This window comes from Rhinatrema bivittatum, chromosome 6, assembly GCF_901001135.1.
Source record: "Rhinatrema bivittatum chromosome 6, aRhiBiv1.1, whole genome shotgun sequence".
Taxonomy (NCBI): domain Eukaryota; kingdom Metazoa; phylum Chordata; class Amphibia; order Gymnophiona; family Rhinatrematidae; genus Rhinatrema; species Rhinatrema bivittatum.
In genome coordinates this window covers 13,425,973-13,449,706 of record NC_042620.1, presented here as the reverse complement: position 1 = coordinate 13,449,706, position 23,734 = coordinate 13,425,973, and the positions used below count along the sequence as shown (strand labels likewise).

At 51.6% G+C, this 23,734-nt stretch overlaps 1 protein-coding gene across 27 annotated transcripts in view; it reads left to right on the top strand.

Moving 5' to 3' along the window:
• Positions 1-874: 874 nt before the first annotated feature.
• The window catches only part of CATIP (ciliogenesis associated TTC17 interacting protein), a 169,192-nt gene continuing 146,332 nt past the window's right edge, over positions 875-23,734 (top strand). For 5 of the 27 annotated variants that reach the window (XM_029605077.1, XM_029605078.1, XM_029605086.1 and 2 more), the window contains exons 1-2: positions 878-1,114; positions 5,419-5,493. In XM_029605077.1, coding sequence (XP_029460937.1) covers positions 5,442-5,493 — 52 coding nt within the window. In that variant the 5' untranslated portion in view covers positions 878-1,114; positions 5,419-5,441. Of the gene's footprint in view, positions 1,115-5,418; positions 5,494-23,734 lie in introns of all 27 variants that reach the window. The other 22 variants (XM_029605080.1, XM_029605074.1, XM_029605073.1 and 19 more) reach the window with 9 other exon arrangements.

Below are 23,734 nucleotides of genomic sequence, written 5' to 3'. Positions count from 1 at the left end.
CAGAGACAACCAACATGAGCCACAACTTTTTTAGTCTGGAAAACTGATGCGCAGATATTAAGGAAAAAACACACCTGCTTCTAATGACCAAGGCAATAAGCAAAGCACGTCAAGCATCATCGACTGATACATAGGAGTATCCTGCATGGTGCAGCACATACTACCATGGGAAGCTTGCTGGGGAGAATGGACGACTATTGGTCTTTTTCTGCATCATTTTTATGTTTATTTAGGAAGAATTTTAATATATGTCGAAGAGGATTTTTTGGCCTTTTCTGAAACATCAGACTTTTTGTTTTCTCTGCAGTGCTGCTAAGGCCCAGTATTTGCAAAAGGTCTCTAGCAGGGTTAGATTCGCTTTAGCCCTGCTGCGCTGGGGCCAAAACGATAAAATCGTCAGTATGCAGACTGCAATCACTTTACAGGCAGGACAGTTTTGCACGTGCTGATACACAGAACGCTTAAGATAAAAGCGTATAGCGAGGATCAGCAGTCGCAGCTCTCGCACGTGCAGGCAGCCCTTCCTCTCCGCCCCGCCCCCGCCGCTCTGCAGGACGCGCACTGACGCTAGCCACAGTCTGCCTACTGTCCCCGCGCAGCCAATCCCTCCCCCAGAGACCGGCACGCCTTCCAGTTCGCCCGCCTCCTGCTCTTTCCCATTGGTTGTACCTTACACGGTCACACCCACCCCCTGGGCCCTTCCCAATACGATTGGTCGTTGGACATGCGTGCGTCTTCAGGAAGCCCAAAGGGGCGGGCGCTGCAGATAGACTTTTCTGCTTCCGTCGTGCTTGGTCGGCGGGGAATCCGATGGAGATTTTAGAAAGCTAATTAATAATAAAAAAACCCAAAACAAAAGCACTTCCGTGAGCTTCCTGCCCCATTCAGCTTTCTAAAATCTCCGTCAGGTTAACCATTTCGCCAAGTCCAGCGACGGAATCGCTAAATTAGCGGCGCTGCCTCTTTAAGACGTGATGACGTTAGGCGGGGGTGCGGTTGCCATGGAGACAGCAGGACGCTCGCCCGTCAGGAGGATGCAACGCGGCCGCAAGTAACAAGCCCGGCCGGGCCCGTGGCCCTCGGGGGAAGTCTAGCACCCCAAACCTTCGGGGAGGTAAAGGACAGGGCGAGGGGTCTGAACGTTCTCTCCTCCCCTACACCCTCTACACTCTCCCCCCTCCACCACCCTCATCCCTAGTGCTCTCCTCCTCCCCCCCCAACCCAGCACTCCGGGCCCGTGGCCCTCGGGGGAAGTCTAGCACCCCAAACCTTCGGGGAGGTAAAGGACAGGGCGAGGGGTCTGAACTTTCTCTCCTTCCCTCTCACGCTCTCTCAATCCTTCCCTCCACCACCCTCATCCCTAGTGCTCTCCTCCTCCCCCCCCAACCCAGCACTCCGGGCCCGTGGCCCTCGGGGGAAGTCTAGCACCCCAAACCTTCGGGGAGGTAAAGGACAGGGCGAGGGGTCTGAACTTTCTCTCCTTCCCTCTCACGCTCTCTCAATCCTTCCCTACACCACCCTCATTCCCTAGTGCTCTCCTCCTCCCCACCCCAACCCAGCACTCCAGGTCCCCGATGGCCCTCGGGGGAAGTCTAGCACCCCAAACCTTCGGGAGGTAAAGGACAGTGGCGAGGGGTCCTGAACTTTTCTCCCTTCCCTCTCCACGCTCTCTCAATCCTTCCCTCCACCCCACCCTCATCCCTAGTTTGCCGTCCTCACCTCCCCCCCCAACCCAAGCACCTCCGGGGCCCGTGGCCCTCGGGGGAAGTCTAGCACCCCAAACCTTTCGGGGAGGTAAGGACAGAGAGAGGGGTCTGAACGTTCTCTCCTTCCCTCTCACACTCTCTCAATCCTTCCCTACCCCCTCTCCCCCCTCCACCACCCTCATCCCTAGTGCTCTCCCTCCTCCCCCAACCCAGCACTCGCCCCCTTCCCCTCTCTGCCCACGAGCCCTGTTAACCCTCCACTGACCCCCAGCACTCTCCCCCTTCCAACCTCCACTACACGACTCCCGTGCCCGTCTCTCTTCCACCACCCTCATCCCTAGTGCTCTCCTCCCCCCCCCCCAACCCAGTACTCTTCCCCTTCCTTCCACCTCACTGCTTTGCCCCCGAGCCCACTGCTCTTCCTGTTTAACTCCCCACTGACCCCAGCACTCTTCCCTCCCCCTGACTACAGCACCCTCCCCCTTCCACCTCATTGACCCATCACTCTGCCCTGCTCCTGAGCCCTCTGCTCTTCCTCTGACCCCAGCATCTCTTCCCTCCCCCTGACTACAGCACCCTCCCCCTTCCACCTCATTGACCCATCACTCTGCCCTGCTCCTGAGCCCTCTGCTCTTCCTGTTAAACCCCCTCTGACCCCAGCATCTCTTCTTCCTTCCAACCTTGAGCACTTTTCCCTCCCCTTCCCTCCAATCCCAAACACTCTTCCCCTTCCACTGCTGACTTGATATCAGTTCTCTCCCTGTTCCCTCCTCTCTGCCAGGGCCAGATTGAGACATACTCAGGTCCTAAGCCATGTCAAGTTTAAGAACCCCTGTAGCATTACCAAAATTATATAAAATGTGAAATTTTAAATATTTTTTTGGTATATAGCGGTCCATCATAATCTGAGGCCCTAAACTATAGCTTAAGTAGTTTGTACCAGCACTGCCTACCCGACCCAACGAGCCTCTAACCCTCCCAGCTGTTAAACTGCTGCTATTTTCTTCTCCACACTGGCCAGCACAAGTGTGGCCTCATAAGAGATGCCATGCTGGGACAGACCAAGGTCCATCGAGTCCAGCATCCTGTCTCCAACAGTGGCCAATTTGTAGGGCTGGTGCTACCTGTTTTACTGCCCTGTACAAACAACTGCTAGCTATGCTGTTCCCCACCACCAAGCCCTGTTGGATTTTAATGGCGCCATTCATAGGCTTTTCATTTTTTTCCCAACAATAACTTTTTGCGCCTGAACATCATTTATAGGTGCGGAGAAGTTAGAGTAAGGAGACTAGAATGGTGGGCATACCTGGGGTACTTCTTTTCCTTAGTGCCAACAAGGAGCAAGTAGTTCATTACAGGGAAGGGTGAAAAATAGTAGTAATCTACTGTCTAAATAAACCTGAAAAATTGGCATTTTATGGTCTGGTATAATATTTGGAGTGTTGCCTTTTCTTAGATAGGGTCCAAGAACTGACAGTCAGTGCTGTTCTAGTATGGGAGGTTTACTATAGTGTAATAGTAATTCAGTTTACTCATGGCTTTTTTGAGGACCAAGCTCACACCCAATGTGTTTTACACTAGGCTTAATACCATATAAGTTCCAAATGTCTTTTTGCAGGGTTTTCTGACTAGCACCAAAGCAATCCATGGAATTATAATACGCATGGTGTGAGATTTTTATCTCAGAAGACTTGTTCCACCTCCAGTGAATTGGGCGCTTAAGACTCTTGCACTGGCCCTGGTATAAATATCCTGGGGCTCACTCAAAGTCTCAGACTTGGACATGTCTCCCACACAGAATTTACATGCTTTGGGGAATTTTTATCACTTTTTTTTTTTAAATATAATTTACATGTTGATAGCTGGATTTTGTTGGCTGACTTAATTTTTCTGGTGCATAATTAATTCTCTCATATGAAGGATGCCCACCAGTCCTGAGGCTTTGTTTTGGGGTTGAAAGATGTAGTGGTTTCAAAATACAAAGAATGTGATATCTCCTATTAGGAAAACAGAACAAGCAGGACTGCTATATAGTAACATTGTAAATTAAGGCAGATAAAAATCAAAATAGATCCCCACTCTACACAGTAGCAGATACTTTGCCTCAATCACACATTCAGAACACAGACAGACCCTCACCAAATACAGAATAAAGAGATCATAAAGTATAAATACAAATGTGCAGACTGAACTGAAAACTGCAAGAAGCCAGACTATGTGTACAGTACAACAATGGAAAAACAGAAACATCATCATTCTTCATAAAATATTAAATAATATAATCAAGAAATATAACACATCCCTCATAAAAGTAAAACGATACTAGCAAAAAGAATAAATATTTCAAAAGAGCTGATAAATGTTTCAGACTGTCCGTCTCTTCAAGCTTTGGCAACTAGCAACTAATAAACACCAAAATAAATAAACAAGTATAATTTAAAAAGAAATATCCCAAACACCAATAACATATTTCAAAACAGTCAGATCAAATAACATCTAATAATTAAAACTAATAAGGATAATAAAATTCCTCCATTTTCCATACCTGGGAACTTTTGATTTCCACCCACCCTGAGATTGTCAGAGATTAGTGACAGAAGGGGGGGGGGGGGGGAGAGACACATACACTTTCTCCTCTTACATGCACTCATGCACACGTTTATCCTCTCACACACACATATGCTCACACACATGCTCCCTCTCACATACCCACACTCGCGCTCTCTTCCCCCCACATACACATATAGCCCCCTAGCTCTTACACATAAAGTCACAAACACACTTGCTCATATACATACATGCTCCCTCTCTCACACACACATGCTGACACATACAGATGCATACTCCCTTTCTCACACATGCATGTTCATAAGCACACATAATCACACACACATAAATACATGTTTGCTCAATCACATACATATTCCCTGTATTGCACACACACCTATTCTCACTCACCTGGACCTCTTCCTCTGACTGACAGCCTCAGTCCCTCCTCTACACTTCTTCTGCCACCAGTGGTTGGGATTTGCCGGGTGGTCCCTCAGTTTCTTCCTGACTTTGGCTTCTGTTGGGATGGGATCCAACCTGTGGATTGTGATTTGGCAGGTGGCTCTCAGGCGGCCGCCACCCCCCTCTGGGATGCCACCCTCTGCAAGTATATGGCTTGCACGGTGGATTGCGCTAGCCCTGAATACACCTCACTCCTTCCCTGCCTCAGCTACTAGCATTCCAGTACGGAGAAACCACACCCACAGCTCTTCCAATAAACCTCCCTCCTGCCCTGCAGCACTCTCTGTTATTCCCATACTAAAACCAACACATATAAATCTGCCTGTGCACTCACTTCTGCCCCAGGGCACACGCTGCTGATCTGGTGCACCTTCATATTAAGGAACATTCACACCCTGATTAATAAAGCGGTGTCCTCAATCATGAGCACAATCTGGGAATTCAGGGACCGACAAAAAGAGCAGTGCACCCCCAATCTAGAGAGCATTCTGGGGTAACCTGAGAGCATTACCCGTATGTTAAAGAACACATCATGTAATAATTTCAGAATTCTTTATGCATATTCTTGTAAATAATGTGCATATTGTATATTTGTAAATATTTTGTTGTTTATAAATGAATGAGAATTACTTTGCTATTCCAGTATTGGATCTTCAACAAAATGTTCTAATTAGCTCCATTTTCCTTTTTTTTGCTCAAGACTCTGAGGAGAAAACACTGACAATGGCTGAGGAGACCAAACCACCAGAGCCAGAGGAAATTGGTGAAGATGCTGGTTGGTATCACCAATCTCTGTTCTGTCCTTACAGTCAGCACCTGTTGTTCTAGTACAGAGAGCAAAACAGGACTCCACCAGGGCACCTCACTCCTGCCCTGCCTCACCTGCTATTCCAGTACTGAGAGCCCCACACTCACCTCTGCCAATGCACCTCACTCCTGCCCTGCCTCACCTGCTATTCCAGTACTGAGACCCTCACACTCACCTCTGCCAATGCACCTCACTCCTGCCCTGCCTCACCTGCTATTCCAGTACTGAGACCCTCACACTCACCTCTGCCAATGCACCTCACTCCTGCCCTGCCTCACCTGCTATTCCAGTACTGAGAGCCCCACACTCACCTCTGCCAATGCACCTCACTCCTGCCCTGCCTCACCTGCTATTCCAGTACTGAGACCCTCACACTCACCTCTGCCAATGCACCTCACTCCTGCCCTGCCTCACCTGCTATTCCAGTACTGAGACCCTCACACTCACCTCTGCCAATGCACCTCACTCCTGCCCTGCCTCACCTGCTATTCCAGTACTGAGAGCCCCCACACTCACCTCTGCCAATGCACCTCACTCCTGCCCTGCCTCACCTGCTATTCCAGTACTGAGAGCCTCACACTCACCTCTGCCAATGCCCCTCACTCCTGCCCTGCCTCACCTGCTATTCCAGTACTGAGAGCCCCACACTCACCTCTGCCAATGCCCCTCACTCCTGCCCTGCCTCACCTGCTATTCCAGTACTGAGACCCTCACACTCACCTCTGCCAATGCACCTCACTCCTGCCCTGCCTCATCCTGCTATTCCAGTACTGAGAGCCTCACACTCACCTCTGCCAATGCACCTCACTCCTGCCCTGCCTCTCCTGCTATTCCAGTACTGAGACCCTCACACTCACCTCTGCCAATGCACCTCACTCCTGCCCTGCCTCACCTGCTATTCCAGTACTGAGACCCTCACACTCACCTCTGCCAATGCACCTCACTCCTGCCCTGCCTCACCTGCTATTCCAGTACTGAGACCCTCACACTCACCTCTGCCAATGCACCTCACTCCTGCCCTGCCTCACCTGCTATTCCAGTACTGAGACCCTCACACTCACCTCTGCCAATGCACCTCACTCCTGCCCTGCCTCACCTGCTATTCCAGTACTGAGAGCCCCACACTCACCTCTGCCAATGCACCTCACTCCTGCCCTGCCTCACCTGCTATTCCAGTACTGAGAGCCCCACACTCACCTCTGCCAATGCACCTCACTCCTGCCCTGCCTCACCTGCTATTCCAGTACTGAGAGCCCCCACACTCACCTCCTGCCAATGCACCTCACTCCTGCCCTGCCTCACCTGCTATTCCAGTACTGAGAGCCCTCACACTCACCTCTGCCAATGCACCTCACTCCTGCCCTGCCTCACCTGCTATTCCAGTACTGAGACCCTCACACTCACCTCTGCCAATGCACCTCACTCCTGCCCTGCCTCACCTGCTATTCCAGTACTGAGAGCCTCACACTCACCTCTGCCAATGCACCTCACTCCTGCCCTGCCTCACCTGCTATTCCAGTACTGAGAGCCTCCACACTCACCTCTGCCAATGCACCTCACTCCTGCCCTGCCTCACCTGCTATTCCAGTACTGAGACCCTCACACTCACCTCTGCCAATGCACCTCACTCCTGCCCTGCCTCACCTGCTATTCCAGTACTGAGACCCTCACACTCACCTCTGCCAATGCACCTCACTCCTGCCCTGCCTCACCTGCTATTCCAGTACTGAGAGCCCCACACTCACCTCCTCCAATGCACCTCACTCCTGCCCTGCCTCACCTGCTATTCCAGTACTGAGACCCTCACACTCACCTCTGCCAATGCACCTCACTCCTGCCCTGCCTCACCTGCTATTCCAGTACTGAGACCCCCCACACTCACCTCTGCCAATGCACCTCACTCCTGCCCTGCCTCACCTGCTATTCCAGTACTGAGAGCCCCTCACACTCACCTCTGCCAATGCACCTCACTCCTGCCCTGCCTCACCTGCTATTCCAGTACTGAGACCCTCACACTCACCTCTGCCAATGCACCTCACTCCTGCCCTGCCTCACCTGCTATTCCAGTACTGAGACCCCCACACTCACCTCTGCCAATGCACCTCACTCCTGCCCTGCCTCCCTGCTATTCCAGTACTGAGACCCCCCACACTCACCTCTGCCAATGCACCTCACTCCTGCCCTGCCTCTCCTGCTATTCCAGTACTGAGAGCCCCCACACTCACCTCTGCCAATGCACCTCACTCCTGCCCTGCCTCACCTGCTATTCCAGTACTGAGAGCCCCACACTCACCTCTGCCAATGCACCTCACTCCTGCCCTGCCTCACCTGCTATTCCAGTACTGAGACCCTCACACTCACCTCTGCCAATGCACCTCACTCCTGCCCTGCCTCACCTGCTATTCCAGTACTGAGACCCCACACTCACCTCTGCCAATGCACCTCACTCCTGCCCTGCCTCACCTGCTATTCCAGTACTGAGACCCCCACACTCACCTCTGCCAATGCACCTCACTCCTGCCCTGCCTCACCTGCTATTCCAGTACTGAGACCCCCACACTCACCTCTGCCAATGCACCTCACTCCTGCCCTGCCTCACCTGCTATTCCAGTACTGAGAGCCCCCACACTCACCTCTGCCAATGCACCTCACTCCTGCCCTGCCTCACCTGCTATTCCAGTACTGAGACCCCCACACTCACCTCTGCCAATGCACCTCACTCCTGCCCTGCCTCACCTGCTATTCCAGTACTGAGACCCCCACACTCACCTCTGCCAATGCACCTCACTCCTGCCCTGCCTCACCTGCTATTCCAGTACTGAGACCCCCACACTCACCTCTGCCAATGCACCTCACTCCTGCCCTGCCTCACCTGCTATTCCAGTACTGAGAGCCCTCACACTCACCTCTGCCAATGCACCTCACTCCTGCCCTGCCTCACCTGCTATTCCAGTACTGAGACCCCCACACTCACCTCTGCCAATGCACCTCACTCCTGCCCTGCCTCACCTGCTATTCCAGTACTGAGACCCTCACACTCACCTCTGCCAATGCACCTCACTCCTGCCCTGCCTCACCTGCTATTCCAGTACTGAGACCCCTCACACTCACCTCTGCCAATGCACCTCACTCCTGCCCTGCCTCACCTGCTATTCCAGTACTGAGAGCCCCCACACTCACCTCTGCCAATGCACCTCACTCCTGCCCTGCCTCACCTGCTATTCCAGTACTGAGAGCCCCCACACTCACCTCTGCCAATGCACCTCACTCCTGCCCTGCCTCACCTGCTATTCCAGTACTGAGACCCTCACACTCACCTCTGCCAATGCACCTCACTCCTGCCCTGCCTCACCTGCTATTCCAGTACTGAGAGCCCTCACACTCACCTCTGCCAATGCACCTCACTCCTGCCCTGCCTCACCTGCTATTCCAGTACTGAGACCCTCACACTCACCTCTGCCAATGCACCTCACTCCTGCCCTGCCTCACCTGCTATTCCAGTACTGAGACCCCCCACACTCACCTCTGCCAATGCACCTCAGTCCTGCCCTGCCTCACCTGCTATTCCAGTACTGAGAGCCCCACACTCACCTCTGCCAATGCACCTCACTCCTGCCCTGCCTCTCCTGCTATTCCAGTACTGAGACCCCCCACACTCACCTCTGCCAATGCACCTCACTCCTGCCCTGCCTCACCTGCTATTCCAGTACTGAGACCCCCACACTCACCTCTGCCAATGCACCTCACTCCTGCCCTGCCTCACCTGCTATTCCAGTACTGAGACCCTCACACTCACCTCTGCCAATGCACCTCACTCCTGCCCTGCCTCTCCTGCTATTCCAGTACTGAGACCCCCACACTCACCTCTGCCAATGCACCTCACTCCTGCCCTGCCTCACCTGCTATTCCAGTACTGAGACCCCCACACTCACCTCTGCCAATGCACCTCACTCCTGCCCTGCCTCACCTGCTATTCCAGTACTGAGACCCCCACACTCACCTCTGCCAATGCACCTCACTCCTGCCCTGCCTCACCTGCTATTCCAGTACTGAGACCCTCACACTCACCTCTGCCAATGCACCTCACTCCTGCCCTGCCTCACCTGCTATTCCAGTACTGAGACCCCCACACTCACCTCTGCCAATGCACCTCACTCCTGCCCTGCCTCACCTGCTATTCCAGTACTGAGACCCCCCACACTCACCTCTGCCAATGCACCTCACTCCTGCCCTGCCTCTCCTGCTATTCCAGTACTGAGAGCCCCACACTCACCTCTGCCAATGCACCTCACTCCTGCCCTGCCTCACCTGCTATTCCAGTACTGAGACCCTCACACTCACCTCTGCCAATGCACCTCACTCCTGCCCTGCCTCACCTGCTATTCCAGTACTGAGACCCCCACACTCACCTCTGCCAATGCACCTCACTCCTGCCCTGCCTCACCTGCTATTCCAGTACTGAGAGCCTCACACTCACCTCTGCCAATGCACCTCACTCCTGCCCTGCCTCACCTGCTATTCCAGTACTGAGAGCCCCCACACTCACCTCTGCCAATGCACCTCACTCCTGCCCTGCCTCACCTGCTATTCCAGTACTGAGACCCTCACACTCACCTCTGCCAATGCACCTCACTCCTGCCCTGCCTCACCTGCTATTCCAGTACTGAGAGCCCCCACACTCACCTCTGCCAATGCACCTCACTCCTGCCCTGCCTCACCTGCTATTCCAGTACTGAGAGCCCCACACTCACCTCTGCCAATGCACCTCACTCCTGCCCTGCCTCACCTGCTATTCCAGTACTGAGACCCCCACACTCACCTCTGCCAATGCACCTCACTCCTGCCCTGCCTCACCTGCTATTCCAGTACTGAGACCCCCACACTCACCTCTGCCAATGCACCTCACTCCTGCCCTGCCTCACCTGCTATTCCAGTACTGAGAGCCCCACACTCACCTCTGCCAATGCACCTCACTCCTGCCCTGCCTCTCCTGCTATTCCAGTACTGAGACCCCCCACACTCACCTCTGCCAATGCACCTCACTCCTGCCCTGCCTCACCTGCTATTCCAGTACTGAGACCCCCCACACTCACCTCTGCCAATGCACCTCACGTCCTGCCCTGCCTCACCTGCTATTCCAGTACTGAGACCCTCACACTCACCTCTGCCAATGCACCTCACTCCTGCCCTGCCGCACCCCTGCTATTCCAGTACTGAGAGCCCCCACACTCACCTCTGCCAATGCACCTCACTCCTGCCCTGCCTCACCTGCTATTCCAGTACTGAGAGCCCCACACTCACCTCTGCCAATGCACCTCACTCCTGCCCTGCCTCTCCTGCTATTCCAGTACTGAGAGCCCCCACACTCACCTCTGCCAATGCACCTCACTCCTGCCCTGCCTCTCCTGCTATTCCAGTACTGAGACCCCCACACTCACCTCTGCCAATGCACCTCACTCCTGCCCTGCCTCACCTGCTATTCCAGTACTGAGAGCCCCACACTCACCTCTGCCAATGCACCTCACTCCTGCCCTGCCTCACCTGCTATTCCAGTACTGAGACCCTCACACTCACCTCTGCCAATGCACCTCACTCCTGCCCTGCCTCACCTGCTATTCCAGTACTGAGACCCCCACACTCACCTCTGCCAATGCACCTCACTCCTGCCCTGCCTCACCTGCTATTCCAGTACTGAGACCCTCACACTCACCTCTGCCAATGCACCTCACTCCTGCCCTGCCTCACCTGCTATTCCAGTACTGAGACCCTCACACTCACCTCTGCCAATGCACCTCACTCCTGCCCTGCCTCACCTGCTATTCCAGTACTGAGAGCCCTCACACTCACCTCTGCCAATGCACCTCACTCCTGCCCTGCCTCACCTGCTATTCCAGTACTGAGACCCCCACACTCACCTCTGCCAATGCACCTCACTCCTGCCCTGCCTCACCTGCTATTCCAGTACTGAGACCCTCACACTCACCTCTGCCAATGCACCTCACTCCTGCCCTGCCTCACCTGCTATTCCAGTACTGAGACCCCTCACACTCACCTCTGCCAATGCACCTCACTCCTGCCCTGCCTCACCTGCTATTCCAGTACTGAGAGCCCCACACTCACCTCTGCCAATGCACCTCACTCCTGCCCTGCCTCACCTGCTATTCCAGTACTGAGAGCCCCACACTCACCTCTGCCAATGCACCTCACTCCTGCCCTGCCTCTACCTGCTATTCCAGTACTGAGACCCCCACACTCACCTCTGCCAATGCACCTCACTCCTGCCCTGCCTCACCTGCTATTCCAGTACTGAGAGCCCCACACTCACCTCTGCCAATGCACCTCACTCCTGCCCTGCCTCACCTGCTATTCCAGTACTGAGACCCTCACACTCACCTCTGCCAATGCACCTCACTCCTGCCCTGCCTCACCTGCTATTCCAGTACTGAGACCCCCACACTCACCTCTGCCAATGCACCTCACTCCTGCCCTGCCTCACCTGCTATTCCAGTACTGAGACCCTCACACTCACCTCTGCCAATGCACCTCACTCCTGCCCTGCCTCACCTGCTATTCCAGTACTGAGACCCTCACACTCACCTCTGCCAATGCACCTCACTCCTGCCCTGCCTCACCTGCTATTCCAGTACTGAGACCCTCACACTCACCTCTGCCAATGCACCTCACTCCTGCCCTGCCTCAGCTGCTATTCCAGTACTGAGAGCCCCACACTCACCTCTGCCAATGCACCTCACTCCTGCCCTGCCTCAGCTGCTATTCCAGTACTGAGAGCCCCACACTCACCTCTGCCAATGCACCTCACTCCTGCCCTGCCTCAGCTGCTATTCCAGTAGTGAGACCCTCACACTCACCTCTGCCAATGCACCTCACTCCTGCCCTGTCTCACCTGCTATTCCAGTACTGAGACCCTCACACTCACCTCTGCCAATGCACCTCACTCCTGCCCTGCCTCACCTGTTATTCCAGTACTGAGAGCCCCACACTCACCTCTGCCAATGCACCTCACTCCTGCCCTGCCTCAGCTGCTATTCCAGTACTGAGAGCCCCACACTCACCTCTGCCAATGCACCTCACTCCTGCCCTGCCTCACCTGCTATTCCAGTACTGAGACCCCCACACTCACCTCTGCCAATGCACCTCACTCCTGCCCTGCCTCAGCTGCTATTCCAGTACTGAGAGCCCCACACTCACCTCTGCCAATGCACCTCACTCCTGCCCTGCTGACCTGCTATTCCAGTACTGAGAGCCCCACACTCACCTCTGCCAATGCACCTCACTCCTGCCCTGCCTCAGCTGCTATTCCAGTACTGAGAGCCTCACACTCACCTCTGCCAATGCACCTCACTCCTGCCCTGCCTCACCTGCTATTCCAGTACTGAGAGCCTCACACTCACCTCTGCCAATGCACCTCACTCCTGCCCTGCCTCACCTGCTATTCCAGTACTGAGACCCTCACACTCACCTCTGCCAATGCACCTCACTCCTGCCCTGCCTCACCTGCTATTCCAGTACTGAGACCCCCACACTCACCTCTGCCAATGCACCTCACTCCTGCCCTGCCTCACCTGCTATTCCAGTACTGAGAGCCTCACACTCACCTCTGCCAATGCACCTCACTCCTGCCCTGCCTCACCTGCTATTCCAGTACTGAGACCCCCCACACTCACCTCTGCCAATGCACCTCACTCCTGCCCTGCCTCTCCTGCTATTCCAGTACTGAGACCCCCACACTCACCTCTGCCAATGCACCTCACTCCTGCCCTGCCTCACCTGCTATTCCAGTACTGAGACCCCCACACTCACCTCTGCCAATGCACCTCAGTCCTGCCCTGCCTCACCTGCTATTCCAGTACTGAGAGCCCCACACTCACCTCTGCCAATGCACCTCACTCCTGCCCTGCCTCTCCTGCTATTCCAGTACTGAGAGCCCCACACTCACCTCTGCCAATGCACCTCACTCCTGCCCTGCCTCTCCTGCTATTCCAGTACTGAGACCCCCCACACTCACCTCTGCCAATGCACCTCACTCCTGCCCTGCCTCACCTGCTATTCCAGTACTGAGAGCCCCACACTCACCTCTGCCAATGCACCTCACTCCTGCCCTGCCTCACCTGCTATTCCAGTACTGAGACCCTCACACTCACCTCTGCCAATGCACCTCACTCCTGCCCTGCCTCACCTGCTATTCCAGTACTGAGACCCCCACACTCACCTCTGCCAATGCACCTCACTCCTGCCCTGCCTCACCTGCTATTCCAGTACTGAGACCCTCACACTCACCTCTGCCAATGCACCTCACTCCTGCCCTGCCTCACCTGCTATTCCAGTACTGAGACCCTCACACTCACCTCTGCCAATGCACCTCACTCCTGCCCTGCCTCACCTGCTATTCCAGTACTGAGACCCTCACACTCACCTCTGCCAATGCACCTCACTCCTGCCCTGCCTCAGCTGCTATTCCAGTACTGAGAGCCCCACACTCACCTCTGCCAATGCACCTCACTCCTGCCCTGCCTCAGCTGCTATTCCAGTACTGAGAGCCCCACACTCACCTCTGCCAATGCACCTCACTCCTGCCCTGCCTCAGCTGCTATTCCAGTAGTGAGACCCTCACACTCACCTCTGCCAATGCACCTCACTCCTGCCCTGTCTCACCTGCTATTCCAGTACTGAGACCCTCACACTCACCTCTGCCAATGCACCTCACTCCTGCCCTGCCTCACCTGTTATTCCAGTACTGAGAGCCCCACACTCACCTCTGCCAATGCACCTCACTCCTGCCCTGCCTCAGCTGCTATTCCAGTACTGAGAGCCCCACACTCACCTCTGCCAATGCACCTCACTCCTGCCCTGCCTCACCTGCTATTCCAGTACTGAGACCCCCACACTCACCTCTGCCAATGCACCTCACTCCTGCCCTGCCTCAGCTGCTATTCCAGTACTGAGAGCCCCACACTCACCTCTGCCAATGCACCTCACTCCTGCCCTGCCTCACCTGCTATTCCAGTACTGAGAGCCCCACACTCACCTCTGCCAATGCACCTCACTCCTGCCCTGCCTCAGCTGCTATTCCAGTACTGAGACCTCACACTCACCTCTGCCAATGCACCTCACTCCTGCCCTTTAATGAAATGGAGTCCTCAGTCATGAGCACAATCTGGGAATTCGGGGACCGAGAAAAAGAGCAGTGCACCCCCTAATCTAGAGAGCATTCTGGGATAACCTGAGAGCATTACCCGTATGTTAAAGGAACACATCATGTAATAATTTCAGAATGCTTTATGCATATTCTTGAAAATAATGTGATTCCTGAATATACCCAGATCAGTCCAGACAAATGGGTTTTATTCATCCCTACCAGCAGATGGAGGTAGAGAACAAAACTTTGGGCACTGCCACATGTACGAGAGCGCCACTTGCAGTCCCTCAGTATGTCTCTACCTCCAGCAGATGGGAGAGGTGCTAACCCTGCAGTCCTGACTGACTGGATTGTGAAGGAAAGTTTGCTCCCCGAGGTGGAGGTTGCTGTAAAAAGGGTCCTCCCTCGGGTTTGGAGCCGGGCGAATGGGGGGTTGGATACCCCTGGCCAGTTCAGCCTGTAACCCCAGGACCTCGGACAGCCAGTGGTCTGGCTCCCTCAGGGGGATCCGAAACCTCTCCGCCGGCCCAGGAGATTTCAGGGAAGTGCCCTTGTTTTTTGTTCACCTTCCTATTTGGGGCATGGGGGCCTTTAAGGTTTTAACAAGTAAAAAAAGGAAGGGACTTCTGCTTTACAACAGCGGCGGCTCAAGTTTTAAGCTGGGCTGCCAGTCAAGCAGGGCACTCGGTGGTTGTCAGGAGCGGGCCTGGTGGTGCTCGGACGGAGAAAGGGACCCAGCGACGGAGGGGGACCCCGGCTGGGGGCAGGTACCTCTGACTTGAATTTGTCTGCCGGGCCGTTTGTTTTCACGCGCTTTTTGGTGCATCTGCAGCCCTCTGTGTGCACCGGCGAGAAATGTTTGCTGCTGTTAGGGCGCCCGCTGCCGTTTTGATCGTGGCTGCTTGGTGTGCCCCTCCCCCTAACGGGTCTGATTGCTTTAAAGAGTTAAATAACAAAAGGAGGTTGGATGGCAGACAAGCAGCTCGTGCAGGTTTGCCGATCCTGTGGGGGTCGGACGGTCCTTCTCAATGATCTCCTCCTTTGTACCAAGTGTGCAGGAGGGGGGCTTCAGATAGGGGTTTGAAGCCCCTTAAGCACTCCAGGACCATGTCAGAGCCGCTGGGCTCGTTGGAGGGAGTAGCTATGGCTGTGGAAGCGGAACCAGATAGGGGGGTCCTACCCAGAGGGTTTGGGGGGACCTCACCGCCTATTCTTTCTCCCATAGTCCATCCATGTCCGGAAGACTGGGGTGGTTTGGGCCCCAGTGGCCCCAAGTGGCCTTTAGGACCCCCGGGTGGGTTTTCACCCGAATTTGTCCTGTTGCTTCATGAGGCTTTCCTGGCTAAGCAGGTGGGGAAGGCCGGGGTGCAGGTTGGCCCGGCAGACTCGGCAAGGAGGAAGAAGGTGCCGTCTATGGAGCCCGCGGGTCCGCGTATCCTGCCCCGCAACGGCCACCAGGCACGTTTGGAGTCGGCCTAGGACAATTCAGATGAGTCTCAGGAGGCGGAAGACGTCTTCAGAGACCGAATGAGATGTGGATCAGTTGGGGGGACCAACGTATGTACCCGGCAGGCTCTAGACCGGATCTGGGAGCGGAGGCCCCAGAGGCAGAAGGTGATGATCGGAGAGTGGTCTGTTTCTTTTGGAGAGAGGAACTTCGTCCACTTATTCCCCAGGTGTTAGAAGAGTTGGGGGTTAAGCTCATGCTGGAGGACTCGGATGCTGAGGGATGGCCTCAGGAGACCTCCTAGTGCCTTCCTGATTCCGAAGAAGATTCCGGTTGATTGACCGGGAGTGGGAGTCCCTCGACTCAGGACTGCGAGTCGGCAGGGCCATGTCCAAGCTGTATCCACTGATGCAGGAGCATTTAGATGTTCTTAAGGTTCCGAAACTGGATGCAGCGGTTTCGGCGGTTACCAAGAAGACTATCATCCTGGTGGCTGGAGTTTCGGTGCTGAAGAATGTTCAGGATCGGAAGCTGGAGGTGCATCTCAAGAGAGCCTTTGAGGTCTTGAGTTATGGCCTGCGAGCGGCTGTCTGTGCAAGTCTCATGCAGCGGGCTTGTTTGTGTTGGATCCAGAAGCTGCAGGAACAGGCAACCTCTGGGGCCCTGTCTCCGACCCAGGCAGCTCGTCTGGAAGCTGGAGTTTCATATGGAGCTGATGCCTTGTATGACCTGATGAGAACCATGGCCCGTGGTATGGTGTCGTTGGTGGCGGCCAGTTGTCATCTGTGGCTCTGAAATTGGTTGGCTGATCTGTCATCCAAATCTCAGCTCTGCAATTTGCCTTTTCAGGGAAAACTTTTGTTTGGTGAGGATCTGGATCGTCTGATGAAGTCTCTGGGGAAGACAAAAGGGAATAGACTGCCGGAGGATCAAAAGTCAGTTTGGAAATCTTTCTCGGCGGTTCCTCGGCTTCGGGATTCCTGGCGTTTTCGGCCGGCAAGATCCTCAGGGACATCAGCTTCAAGGCAGGCTGTGCATAGACTGCATAGACAGCAGTCTTTTCGTGGTAGGGCATCCAGAGGCGGTTCCACCCAGGGAGAGGGTGGCAGTAAGTCCTCCCAATGAGATCCGGCAGGTCCACTCTTCGTCTCTGGTAATCGGGGGCAGGTTGGCCCGTTTCTACGAGGAATGGACCAAGATAAAATCTGACCAGTGGGTGTTGACCATGGTGAGAGAAGGTTATGCCTTAGAATTTTCTCGTCCTCTCAGACCGTCCTTTCTGGAGTCATGTTGTCTTTCTCGAAGCAAGTGGGCAGCGGTTCTGGAAACGCCTCATCGTCTGTTTTGCCTGGAGGCTGTAATCCCAGTAGCAGTGTCCGATCAAGGACGAGGAAGGTATTCCGTCTTATTTCGTGGTGCCAAAGAAAGAGGGCACCTTCCATCCTATCCTGGATCTGAAAAAGGTCAACCAGAGTTTGAAGGTGCCAAGGTTTCGGATGGAGACGTTGAGGACCGTAATTGCGGCAGTGAAGAAAGGAGAGTTTTTAGCGTCCTTGGATCTCACCGAGGCTTATCTTCATATCCCCATTCGTCGGGAGCATCAGAGGTTCCTCAGATTCATGGTGCTGGGACAGCACTACCAATTTCAGGCACTTCCCTTTGGTCTGGCCACCGCTCCATGCACCTTCACGAAATTGATGGTGGTGGTGGTGGCGGCTCTGCGGCAGGAGGGATTCTTGGTGCATCTTTATTTGGACAACTGGCTGATCCGGGTGAAATCCCTGACAGAGTGTGTGCGGTCGGTGGACCGAGTGAAGTCTCTCCTAGAGTCCCTGGGCTGGATCATCAATGTGCAGAAAAGTCATCTGACACCCTCGAGTACTTGGGAGCCCGTTTCGACACCCAGTGGGGCAGAGTGTTTTTCACAGACGAAAGAATGAACAAGATTCAGGAGCAGATAACTCGCCTACTTCATCTGCCGATGCCAAAGGTCTGGGATTATTTACAGGTCCTGGGCTTGATGGCGTCCACTTTGGAACTGGTGCCTTGGGTGTTTGCGCACCTGAGGCCTCTGCCGAGAGCGTTGCTGTCCTGGTGGAATCCTCAGTCGAAGCTGTACTTTCTGCCCCTGTCTCTGATGGAGTCGGCCAGGTCCAGTCTGGGCTGGTGGATGTCGCGGAGCAATCTGGAAAAGGGGATGCCCCTTGTTTAGTTACCTGGGGCTGCGTAGCCCAGGAATTTCAGTTCATTATCGGCCTTTGCAGAGAGTTAAAAATAAGTCACTATCTGTGTTCTCCACTAACACAAAGAGTTCAATCCCGGAGCCTGTGCTCCTGGAGAGAAGACTGGCCCTTCTTAATAATTAACAACTTTAAAACTTAATTTACTACCTGAGGCTCGTGGCACTCAGAAGTTTTCGCTGCGCAGGCTGGTTTGTTATAGAAAACACTCACATTCTTTATATTTCTCAATAATACTCTTTATTTTAGAAAGCAAAGTAAAGCCAGAATAGGAATACAGGAAAGATACAGGTTTCCTGGGAGTGACTTGGAGCGTCTAACAGTGACATATTACCAAAGCCTTCTCCGTTTCTTAGTTACACATTACATTCTTATATACAGATTTCTTTCTGGGATGGCTCCCCTTTCTTAGAGTGGAGAATTACTGAAACTTGCTAATACTAGAAAATACCAGGTGACCTTATCTCTACCCCGCTCAATAACTAGACCTTGAGCTGCAGACAGTTCTTTACGCAAAACTGCTTCTGTTTCCCTGTACGTACCAGGATCAGTCTAGACTGCTGGGTTATGCCTCCCCTCCAGCAGATGGAGTCAGAGAGAAAACTGAAAGCACCCCCTAGATATACTGGTGTGCCACCTACGATCAATCCAGGTTATTATCATTCGCCTCTTGAAGAAATAACACTACTAATTCTTCACACCAAATGGCCCGTACCTGACTGAAAGAATGAGATTGTATTTCCTTATGGGTGTAAACATAGCATTGTTTTAAATTTGCATTACCCTCTTTCAAACTATTAAACATGGCTCTCATATTCTCTTACGTTGCTGGTACATTTCTGTCATGCATCTCTCAGACATTACACATTCTTTACTTACTCAGTCGCATCTTCACATTTACTCTGCATTCCCATGCTGTTCAGGCCTTCTTGTTCCAGTTATTTGTAACCCATGATAAAGGTCTGTGAGCCTTGTCTTTAAGAGGAGCCGTGCCCTTAATAGAAGCTCCTTCCCCCTTTACTTTCTCTCACTATCGGAAGAGCTCGAATGACCCTCAATCTAACTTGAGTCTTCCTAAGTGCCCTATTGGCTCAAGGGACTGCCCTTCATGCTCCACCTGTGTCACATGGGTCCTAGGCTCGCTGCCACTGGACCTTGACCCCTGTCCCCAGCTTGTGGAGGTGTTTTCTGCAACAGCTCTCTAGGAAAGTTTCATCTTGCCCATGTGGGCTTCAAAGCCAGCAGCACTTTGTAAAGCTCTGTGAAATGATTGGCTTTTTTACATTCTTCTTATCGCTTTATTCTAAAGACCAAATCAGCCTCAGAACCCTCTCACCCTGCAACCCAGAAACACCGTTCTCCCATCTCCTACTTATCTCCAGCTACAAAGACCTTCTGCCTGGGGCTATACATTTGAGATTCAACAATTGTAAGTAGAATTTTACCTGTACAATAAATAATTTCAAACTTAAAGGATCTTTGTCTTGAGGACTGATTGGGAAGAAAAGTTAGCTGTCTGGATGAGAAAACACATATGTTTTTATTGAGCCAGAACATTCTACTTAAACAAACAAAAACTCTTTCAAAGAGCTTATTTAATTCTGCATTCCCTATACTGACAATATATTCGCTGCAACCAAAATTAAATATCCTTGCTAAATCAAAGTTAGTATTATCCGCAATATCTTTTAATTCCTCACCAGTGTGTTTTTAAACCGAAAGATTAATTCATTGAATTGATTTTTTTTTCTCTTTCTCTTGCACAACAAGTTCCTGTATCACCCACTCACACTGGCTCAACCCCCCCTCCTTCTCTTGCCTCTAATCATCTCTGTTGTTAACCCTTACTTGCCTTGTCCTTTCAGGTTCTAAACTTTAACACTAGTAAGTGCTTTTGTCAATATCCTCAAACAGTGCCTGAAATTCACAATCCTTCTGGAAATGTTCTCTGAAATCAAATTAGTAGAGATGTGAATCGTGTGATCGATCGTCTTAACAATCGATTTCGGCTGGGAGGGGGAGGGAATCGGATCGTCGCCGTATGGGTTTTTTAAATATCGTGAAAATCGTGTAAATCGAAAACCGGCACACTAAAACAGCCCTAAAACCCACCCCGACCCTTTAAAATAAATCCCCCACCCTCCCGAACCCCCCCAAATGCCTTAAATTACCTGGGGTCCAGTGGGGGGGAAGGGCGGGAAAACCGGCACACTAAAACAACCCTAAAACCCACCCCGACCCTTTAAAATAAATCCCCCACCCTCCCGAACCCCCCCAAAATGCCTTAAATTACCTGGGGTCCAGAGGAAGGGTCCCGGTGTGATCTTTTACTCTCGGACCTCCGGTGCTTGTAGAAATGGCGCCGGCGCTACCTTTGGTTTTTCCGTACGGAAAAACGATTCGCGGCAGGAGATCGCCCCCGGACCCCCGCTGGACCCCCAGGGATTTTTGGCCAGCTTGGGGGGGCCTCCTGACCCCCACAAGACTTGCCAAAAGTCCAGCGGGGGTCCGGAACGACCTCCTGCAGTCAAATCGTGTTGTCTACGGCCGGCGCCATTTTGCGCAAAATGGCGCCGGCCGTAGACAACACGATTCGACTGCAGGAGGTCATTCCGGACCCCCGCTGGACTTTTGGCAAGTCTTGTGGGGGTCAGGAGGCCCCCCCAAGCTGGCCAAAAGTCCCTGGGGGTCCAGCGGGGGTCCGGGAACGACTTCCTGCATGCGAATCGTTTTTCCGTACGGAAAAACCAAAGGTAGCGCCGGCGCCATTTCTACAAGCACCAGAGGTCCGAGAGTAAAAGATCAAACCTGGACCCTTCCTCTGGACCCCAGGTAATTTAAGGCATTTTGGGGGGGTTCGGGAGGGTGGGGGATTTATTTTAAAGGGTCGGGGTGGGTTTTAGGGTTGTTTTAGTGTGCCGGTTTTCCCGCCCTCCCCCTTCCCCCGATTTACGATTTTTTGACGATAAATTGTGGGAATTGTTATTGTATCACGGCTCTAACGATTTTTGACGATTTAAAATATATCGGACGATATTTTAAATAGTCAAAAAACGATTCACATCCCTACAAATTAGTATTTTAACTTAATGCTATAAGTTCCCCAAAATCTACAGTGTGTATGTATTGTTCAGTAACCATGCGAGAACATTAAACTAGTCCAGTCAAGCATGTTAGAATAACTCCAGAAAACAATCAACCATTAACTCTCCTGGGAATTCTTTTTCATTCTGAGATAATATATCTTGTTCTGATAATAAATTAGATCTAATTGTTCTTACAAATCCATAGTGCAGGGCAAAAAGCAGGAAGAATGCTTTAGAAAAAAACAAATTACCAACTTTAAGCTACTATGGTACAGTCAGCAATGACAGCAAAGAGTAAATGAAAATAATTATATCCAGCTGCCGTTAAAGGCGGGTCACAAGCTTTCATCTGCGTCTGTGTCTGTGCAACGAGAAATACAGAGGGCACTCACGGAAAAAATGTCCTCGCTTACCACAATGCCAGCACATCAAATTAGAGTCTCTTCTCTGGTTCCATCGTACCTCTCTACGCTGATTAGGACTTCTGTCTCGGGATACAAAGGCTCCGCGAGGTGGTCTACTCTGGGCAGTCTCGTATAAGACTGTAGGGGCACTTTGAGCACTGGGTGCGGCGTCAGAGTCACAGTTACATTTGGGCGTACCGGCAGCAGTAGCACTATTCAGCTGCTTCTGGACTATCTCAAGGGAACACAATTTAGTCTATAACTTTACCAAATCATCTGCAGGTTTAGTCTGTGCTTCTGCATTGGGAACTGGAATCTCCTTATAAGAGAGAGTGTCGTGGGGCTGGCATATATTGTCAGAATTCAAGAAGAGCTTAGTCATAATAAACCAATTATACACTTGTCTGTGAAAATTTAATTTACGTTCATTGTCAGAATATCTGTGCTGAATGTATCTCAAGATTGGGGAAAGCTGTCTGTCAGCGAACGAACCCTCAACAGGCCACACTAGAGAAACATCTTGACCAGAACAATCAATCCATTTATTATGACATTTTAAAATCTGCTTTTCATTAGGGCGATGATAACTAATAAATTGCTCTACTGGTATAAGCATCTGACCTCAGCTGGAACAGAAACCGTCTTTTTACAAGACTGACACATTATACAATAAACACAAAGATATAGAACTTGCAGGAGAAAGAAGCATAATAGAACAAGGAAAAAGTGTGCACAAATTAATGACTACAATATCAATTAATAAACAAAATTGTAAAACACCCCGATGATCCCGAGTGCAATATCTTCAATTTTTTGGCTTAACTCATCACGGGGAAACATCAGAACTATCTCTCATCCAGTAATCAATCACGTCGGGGTCACCAATTATGTTCAGTTACCTGGGGCTGCTTAGCCCAGGTATTTCAATTCATTATCTGCCTTTGCAGAGAGTTCAAAATAAGTCACTATCTGTGTTCTCCACTAACACAAAGAGTTCAATCCCGGAGCCTGTGCTCCTGGAGAGAAGGCTGGCCCTTCTTAATAATTAACAACTTTAAAACTTAATTTACTATCTGAGGCTTGTGGCACTCAGGGGTTTTTGCTGCGCAGGCTAGCTGGTTATAGAAAATACTCACAGTCTTTATATTTCTCAATAATACTCTTTATTATAGAAAGCAAAGTAAAGCCAGAATAGGAATACAGGAAAGATACAGGTTTCCTGGGAGTGACTTGGAGCGTCTAACAGTGACATATTACCAAAGCCTTCTCCGTTTCTTAGTTACACATTACATTCTTATATACAGATTTCTTTCTGGGATGGCCCCCCTTTCTTGGAGTGGAGAATTACTGAAACTTGCTAATACTAGAAAATACCAGGTGTCCTTATCTTTACCCCGCTCAATAACTAGACTTTGAGCTGCAGACAGTTCTCTATGCAAAACTGCTTCTGTTTCTCTTACTATGGATGTTTTGCCTGCTCATAAAGACAAATACATTTCTTTCTCTTGTACAAAACTGTTCCATTAATTTCATTATTTAACTGTTTAAATCCAGATTATTATCACCCTCGAAGTCCATACACCTTTTTAAAGCACATATTTCACTCATTCATTGGTTTTTATGTTATAAAAATTTATATTGGTTAGTCACATATTATTTAGAAATACACATTATTTTATTGATCCTAGATTGATGTTGCCCATATGCTCTCACTTCCTGTGTGTTTTACATAATGGTATTTTTCTGTTTTGCTTCATTGTTTTTTTATTTAATTAATTATGTGAAGTTTCTAATTTTGATTTTATTTATTCATTTTATATGTCATATTTTATATTTATGTTTTTATTTATTTATGATTTTTAATTATTTATTAT